Below are 8,149 nucleotides of genomic sequence, written 5' to 3'. Positions count from 1 at the left end.
AATGGCATGTCCTATGTCTGCAGCAAAAATTGCTTATCAGTCTATTGTTAACTCTGCAGACTCCCATCCTACTCCTTTCTCACCAGAGGAGTTAGATGGAGATGTGGCTCCAGCTTGGACCCTTGACTCAACTTCGGCTCAGGATTTCTTAGATACAGTCTTACCATATGAGGAAGCAATCCTAGAAGCAATGATGGGTGTTGATAGACCATGGGATGATCTACATCATCGTTCATATTTCCTCCCTCATTTGCGAGAAATTGAGTCAAGTTTGTTCAGTCCTTCTACTAGTGATGTTCATACAATTTTAAACCATTTGGCCCCAACACAGTTTTTTGCCAAAGATAACATGTCTGTTATCTCACAAACTGTACCGGCGAACATTTCTAGGAATCCTAACATAATCGAAAATGTCTTCATCGGAGCTGACTATTCCCTTGAAGAAATTCAAATTTATACCAATCTCTTCAAAGAGTTTTGTGATGTGTTTGTTTGGTCTTATGAGGAAATGCCTAGAATAGATCCATCTATTTTCCAGCATGACATCAAGACATACGAAAATGCTAAACCTATTCGTCAAAAAATTCTACCAGTTAACCCTAGAAAAGCAACAGCTATCAATGCTGAAGTCGAAAAGTTGCTAAAGGCGGGTTTCATATACCCCGTTCCTCTAACTGAGCGAGTCTCTAATCTAGTCCCCGTAGACAAAAAGAAAGGAATGATTCGAGTATGTATTGACTTTAGCGACCTAAATAAGGCTTGTCTGAAAGACAATCACCCCATGCCTTTTATTGATCAAGTTATTGATGAATGTGCGGGTAATGAAATTTTTTCGTTCATGCATGGATTCTCTGGTTACAATCAAATTGCTCTGAGGGCAGATCTAGAGCCACACCCTGGCCCTATTTTCATTATTGATAGGTCACCTTATGCTCAACATCGATTAGTATCATGGGTCTTTGACTGAGTGGTTTCCCTTGTGTTCAACATCAACTTTCATTATCACACATTGGGATTCGTGCAGTGCCTTGGTTTCCATTTGAACCTATTAGTGGATTCCTCGCCTTTGTGTCAGCTTTCATTATTGGTTGGTTCAAAGGGTTTTTATCGTGCGCTAGCCACATATTGCGTACGTCGGAAATGTGCTTCGGTTGGGTTACTACATTTTATTCGTCTGATTCCTTCCACATTATTGGCCTACGGGTCAGACTTGCGCTAGATTGATGAAGGATGACTTAATACCTTCCTTCTAGTGGATATTCTCCCATTGAATTCAGCCCATTGCTCTGGGAAAGAGATATAGATTCCATTTGGCAGTACCTTAGGGTTTGCAGTCATTAGTGGCAAATTCCTTCGCTATCGACAGTGGGAAAACATCATTGTCTCCTGATTGATAGATTCTTCCAAGTGTTCGACTACAGCTCATTTATTCACACTTGTTAGATTGTATTGGGTACCTTGACTCTCATCATCATTATTGGTGAGTAGCCTCGCGTTTGTTAACAGTATACATTAATGACCGGTAATCAAACGATTTCTCACATGGTCGACTTCAGATCATTTATTCCCATTGTGTAGAAATGTACCACGGTGGTCGGTGAAGACCTCGGGTTTGCATCAACATGTCTTGGTTCACTTGTCAGTTGCTTCTGTTTCTGCTAGTTGATACCATCCACCTTATATGTTGCAGTTCTTTACAGTGACATCTTATATGTTGGCACCCAAGTTGCAGTGTAGTACCATTTATTCCATCATGTTCACTTGGTACTATTTGGATCAGTTTCTTGACTTCAGTGATCAGCTTCATACTTCAGCATCATTGATTAGCTCTTTATGTGTGATATTCAGACATGTACTTTCTTGATTATGATCAGATGATCCATTATGTATTTTCAGTTCCTTTATACTTGTATGCATATTGGATCCGCTTTTGTACTTGAAATGCAAACATGATTTACTATTTATGAGCATGGGTATGCCCGCCTCAGACAACAATTTCTTTCTAATCTCTTTCGCTGGCTTGGCAAGCTAAATTCTGGTGAACTCCTCCTCGGTCTCGGGATGATTCCTTCTATACACTTAATACATTTCGGCCATCATGTACCCCTTCTGACCTCATATATTAGGGGGCATCTGTTATAGCACCATTTGCCACTCTTGGTAGATCTGATGCTCTGATTATGGCCTAGAGAAACCCTTCCATCCAGACTTGGTCCAAAATCTTAAAAACAGTGTTTTATTCCCTATACACTACTTTTCCATGTGATAAAAGCGTGTACAAGCAGGTCAACATATACCCAATCCTTGTACATATGTTAAAACACTTAAAAAAAATAAATTTACTTAATTTCAGGCGGAGTTCACGGGTTTTACCTGTTACTAACCTCCTATTACCCATGGCCCAACTGTTTCCCAAATAAAAAAAACTAATTTGGAGAAGTATAAATAAACCTCCATGGGAAGGCCTTAAGGGAGAAGATATGAGATATTGATACTATAGCGAGATTATCCCTGATCAAGTCTGACGAAATCCCTGTGTCTCCTACACTCCCCAAAGATTCAGGAAACCCTTGTTTCCTTGTTAGAGATATCCTTCATTTTTCTTGAAAATATCCTTGTATTGGTGATGGAGGAAGATTGTTGAGGCCAAGAAAGATGAATCCCAAGGACGGTTCTGCTTGGAGTCGGAGAAGGAATCAGGTCGTATTTCTCCACTTTACTTGTAGCTAACTTCAATAAAGGAATGTTGTTCTGTTTCCGATATTAAATGTGTTTATGCATCTATTTATATTGTAATTCGCTTATGAATCTTACATTGATGCATAATTGTTCATTCATTTATATGATTTAAAGTTAATATCATGAACATGCTTTACGTTTCTACTGTTGTATATGTTTCATTTGAATAATTTTCAGGTTTCGAAGATATCAAGAGAAGCTGAGGGTTTGCACCCTGCGGGATCTACTCAAACGTAGGACTCTTGGGTAAGGACACTCTTACACAGTTCAGTAGAATAAGCATTTAGGTTGATTTCTTGAGCATTTATTGTTGTGGTTTTCCCTCCGCTCTGTTGGGGTTCTCAACCCAAGACCCTAGGGTGGTCTCACCCACAACACATGTTGGTTCTCCTGATGAACAATCTTCGTTTTTTTCCCTTTATGAATGACCTGCAGATTATCCCATACTTCCTTTGTAGTTTCATAGTGCATAACCTATCCTGATGCTAAATCATGTATGTTACCAAATATTTCATTTAATGCTACATTATTCTTTTGTAATTATTCACTTGATGGATGAGTTTTAGTGCAACAATTACATACTAAATTCAAAATATCAAATCCCAGGTTCATTAACTTAGACTTCATATTTTCTTTCAATTCATGATAGTTATCATCACTTAGCATAAACATACCTTTATTGTCCATCTTTTTTTAATTTTCTTGTTCTTCTACTGTAGATTGTCCTTAACCCAAAAATGAAGATATTGCCACAACATCAAATGCATCACTGTCATTTTTCTCCTGAATTGAATTTTTCCTTTGAGTGGCCTTATTATTTTGCTTCTTTCCCATCATACCTTATCCACTCTCAAGCGGTTAAGCTTCAACTGGAATCATGTTCTCTGTGTAGTATACCTAGGGGGATAGTATGGGGTACAGAGGGAGGTACCCAAAGGAATAATGTAATAATGGGATTTTTGTTTCTATTTTTCTATTTTTCTGTTCGTTGTGGCTGCATCCACCTCCACTGATACCAATGACAATAAATACCACGATGTTTTTATGAACCATCATGGACCCGATGTTAAAAAGAACTTCGCCAGCCATCTCTACCGTTGAATTATTTTATAGGGAGTGCGAGTCTTTCTCGATTACTAGGAACTTGAGGAGGGGAAAAACTTTGATTTTCAAATAAAAAGAGCGATTGAATCTGCTTCTGTCCATATCGCAATATTTTCTCCTGGATATGAAGATTCAAAATGGTGTTTGGATGAACTACAACTCATGTTTGAGTCTAAGTCTCCCATTATTCCTGTGTTTTACCTGGTCAAACCTGCCGATCTTCTGAGGACGCGTGAGCAGGACAAAGGAGTCTATGCTCAATCCTTACAGAAGAAAGAACATGACGGTCAACCGCGTTACACCTCCACTATTGTCGAAGGGTGGAGAAAAGCTCTTTCCAGAGCTGCAGATATCAGTGGGTTCGAGCTGGAGTCGTTTAACAAGTGAGAACTCGAACTCCCCTTATCGTTTATGTTGGATGCAAAATATGATATGTACATGCTACTTAATTTACAGTTCTATTTATTTCCTATCTGATGGTTTTGTTTATTAACTTTTGTGAGTATATAGCGATGAGGGGGAGCTACTGGATAAAGTTGTTGAATGTGTGTTGAAAAAGATTAAAAAGCTACAGTTGGATGTGGCCAAATACCCCACTAGATTGGATGAGAAAGTACTAGGTTTTGAAAGGAAGGTATCATCACACCAACATAGCGGAACAGTTCATGTCGTCATCATCGCGAGCCTAGGTGGAGTTGGAAAGACTACCTTGGCTACATAAGTGTTAAATAGGAGAAGTCCAAATTATAGTAAATGCTACTTTTTATTCGATGTCAGAGAAAGTGCGAAAAATTCTTTACATTCCTTGCAGGAAAAACTTCTTCAGGGCTTGACTCTTCTGGATGGAGGTATAGACAACATCCAAGAAGGTAAAGTGATGCTTAAGGAGTCTCTCTCAAATTCTAAAGTTTTAATAGTATTAGATGATGTAGATGATGTTGATCATGCGGATGCACTTTTGCCTGTGGATGTCCTACATCCTGATAGCTTCATTTTGATTACATCCTGTGACAAGAATGTCCTGATAAGGTCAAGCGTAAAAGAGTCATCAATTTATGATTTAACTGGCCTTGATGCACACCACTCGAGAGAGCTCTTCTACTCCTATGCTTTTTCCCAGCCCTATCCACTTTCGGGTTTTGAATCTTTAGTGGATCAATTTCTAAAGGCTTGCAATGGATTGCTTTTATCCTTAAAAGTGTTTGGGGGATTTGTTTATGGAAACAACAATAGGTCTTACTGGGAAGACCAATTGGATAGATTTCAAGAAACACTTCCTGATGAGATACAAAAGTGCCTTCAAATTAGCTATGATGCACTTAGTGGAGAGGAAAAACAAATATTTTTGGACATTGTGTGTTTCTTCACAGGAGAAAGAAGGGACACTGCCATAACAATATGGGAGGGATCACGTTGGATAGGTTCACGAGCCCTGTTTCAAAGTCTACATAATAAGTGTCTAGTGGAGTTGGATAGTGAAAATAAGATAGTCATGCACGATCACATCAGAGATCTGGGAAGAGATCTTGCTAAGAAGCCAGGATTGTCACGTCGTCTTTGGCATGGGATAGAGAAGATTGACGATTTCATGGAGCAATCATCCATAAGTAGTCAATCATCCAATCTTCAATGGATTAATTGATGGAACTATATATACAGATTTTAACATTTCATCGTTTTTAAAAACTGAACAGGAAATAACCTACGTGCGCGGAATTAGATATTTTTGTAAGAAATATCAAGAAGATGATAACAATGACTATGTGGCATTTTCATACTATAAAATAAAGAAGTTGCAACTTCTTGAAATTGCATCCCTTCCTTCCCACTACATAAGAAGGGAAAACCAACCCTCTGATCCTGAAATTATGGTGGAATGCATTGTGAGAGGGGTGCTATTCTCAAATCTCATATGGGTCCACTGGAACGAGTTCCATCTCTCTTCCTTGCATTCCTGGATTCCGATGAAGAATTGTTGGTTTTAGAAGTGCAGGGGAGGGAATTGAAAACATTATGGCAAACCGACAGGCAGGTAAATAGAAATCTTTTGACATTTTGCATGTTATTTTGTTATTATAATTAATATGGCACCACAGGGTCTCCAACCAATTCTAAGGAAAGAGTCTTGTAAATATGAGGACCATCCATATCTTTAAACTAAGTGTAATATTTCAAGATATATATTGTAGGCACCTTTACAGTTGCAGAAGTTACGGATATTTGCTCCTCTATCAAATATTCCAAAGTCTATAGGCAGTTGAAGCTCCTCGAATGGATTGTGATTCATTGTCCACCATTTTACAACGACAATTTTGAAGAACTGCTAGAAGAATTTGGTCACTTGCGCTTGTTGAAGGCGTTGGTGCTACAAGGGTGCAATAAAATAAGGTCTCTGCCAGAATCCTTCGGGAATCTAACCAATCTGGAACACATCGACTTGTCTTATTGCAGCCATTTGGAGAGGTTTCCAATATCCTTCAGTTATTTAAGGAAGCTTAAACATCTTGATATAACCAACTGCAATGCTTTAACCATCTGTGGCGAAAATTTTGGAAACATCACCACGCTTGAATACCTTGGAATCACCGGTTGTGACAAAATTGAAGTATTGCCTGCCCAAGTTGCACAGCAACGGTCCCTTGAAAGGTTAAAACTGGTTGTGAGAAACTTGCGAGAATTTCCTAGTGATATTGGAAAATTAAGTGCTTTGGAAGAGCTTGTATTATAGAGCCCTTTGCTGGAAAAGTTGCCACCTTCGATTGGTGACTTAAGAAATCTGAAGCATTTGGAGCTATTGAGTTGCCATAGTTTGGAATGTTTGCCGGATTCCATTAGAATGTTGGATCAATTGACTATGCTGATAGTCGGGCAATGTTCGTTGGAGGAGCTTGATGTATCTGGATGTGTGAAGCTGAAGAGCATTTGGGGGTTGGCAGAGATGACAAAGCTTCAAACTCTAAAAGCTAATGATTGCTCGAGGTTAGAAGAGTTGCAAGGGTTTGAACATTTGAGGTCGTTGAAGGGGCTTGTTGTATCTGGATGTGCGAAGCTGAAGAGGATACGGGTGTCGACAAAGATGACAAAACTTCTAGCACTAAATGCTAGTGACTGCTCTGAATTAGAAGAGTTGTTAGGGGTTAAACATTTCAGGTTGTTGAGGGAGCTTGATGTATCTAGATGTGTGAGGCTGAAGAGCATACATCTATCGGCAAATATGACAAAGCTTCTAACAATAAATGCTAGTGACTGCTCTAAGTTAAAAGAGCTGCCAGGGATTGAACATTTGAGGTCGTTGGAGAGGCTTGATGCATCTGGATGTGTGAAACCGAGGAGAATATGGGGCTTGGAGCAGCTGGGTGTTGAAAATTTTACGTTCTTAGAGGAGTCTGAATGTGGGAAGTTGAAGAGGATACAGAGGTTGAAGTAATGGAGACATCTTAAAACACTAATGGTTTAAGGTTGCGCTGAGTTAAAAGAGCTTGATGTATCTGGATGTGTGCAACTAAAGAGCATACAGGTCTTGAAGCAGCTGACGCAACTTCAGACACTATATGTGCATCACTATTCTAAGTTGGAGGAACTGTCGAGTATTGAACATTTGAGGTCCTTGGTGGAGCTTAATGCATTTGGATGTGTGAAGCTGAAGCAGATACAGAGCTTAGAGTAGCTGATGCAACTTCGAACACTATATTTTCATAACTGTTCTCAGTTGGAAGAACTGCCGACTATTGAACATTTGAGGTCCTTGGTGGAGCTTAATGCATCTGGATGTGTGAAGGTGAAGAGGATACAGGGCTTAGAGCAGCTGACGCAACTTCTAACACTATATGTTCATCACTGTTTTCAGTTCGAAGAGCTAACGAGTATTGAACATTTGAGGTCCTTGGAGGAGCTAAATGCATCTAAATGTGTGAAGCTGAAGATCATCCGGGGTTTGGAGCAGTTGAGAAACCTTAGAAAACTAAACCTTTTGGGCTGCTCCGAGCTTGAAGTACTGTCGAGTGTTAAAAATTTATGGTTGTTGGAGGAGCTTTATGTTATGCTCTTAACCTGCAAAATGATACCCAAATACAGAATATGCGAAGAAAAGATACCCAGAACACATAATAGCAATGATTTTATTATTCAGAGAGTAATGTTCACTTGCCTCTTCGAGGGGGCAACCTCCAATAGAGTAGAGCTCGATTACAAAATAAGACATGATGCTCCTCGCAGGGAGTCTCTATCCTTTATATATGACTCATACATGCAATACCACGGGCCAATACCGTGGGTTTTATTAATACCATCTATCTAATACTACGGC

General features: G+C 39.3%; 1 protein-coding gene across 1 annotated transcript; it reads left to right on the top strand.

Moving 5' to 3' along the window:
- The first annotated feature begins 4,005 nt into the window (after positions 1-4,005).
- Positions 4,006-5,485, top strand: LOC149187398 (disease resistance protein L6-like). Its single transcript, XM_089409653.1, has 3 exons — positions 4,006-4,226; positions 4,354-4,477; positions 4,655-5,485. Exons 1-3 carry the CDS (start codon positions 4,006-4,008, stop codon positions 5,483-5,485), a joined length of 1,176 nt encoding a protein of 391 aa, XP_089265779.1.
- Positions 5,486-8,149: the final 2,664 nt, after the last annotated feature.

Source organism: Pinus tabuliformis, chromosome 3_1, assembly GCF_031772625.1.
Source record: "Pinus tabuliformis cultivar Carrire ecotype Pingquan chromosome 3_1, CPIR1, whole genome shotgun sequence".
Lineage (NCBI taxonomy): Eukaryota > Viridiplantae > Streptophyta > Pinopsida > Pinales > Pinaceae > Pinus > Pinus tabuliformis.
Note: the sequence above shows the minus strand (reverse complement) of the source record. Positions and strands in the feature narration are given on the sequence as shown.

Coding starts and splice junctions, on each gene's coding strand:
- LOC149187398 (XM_089409653.1), top strand. CDS start 4,006: ATGTTTGAGTCTAAGTCTCCCATTATTCCTGTGTTTTACCTGGTCAAA. Junction 4,227..4,353: donor GAGCTGGAGTCGTTTAACAA/GTGAGAACTCGA, acceptor GTGAGTATATAG/CGATGAGGGGGAGCTACTGG. Junction 4,478..4,654: donor TACTAGGTTTTGAAAGGAAG/GTATCATCACAC, acceptor CATTCCTTGCAG/GAAAAACTTCTTCAGGGCTT.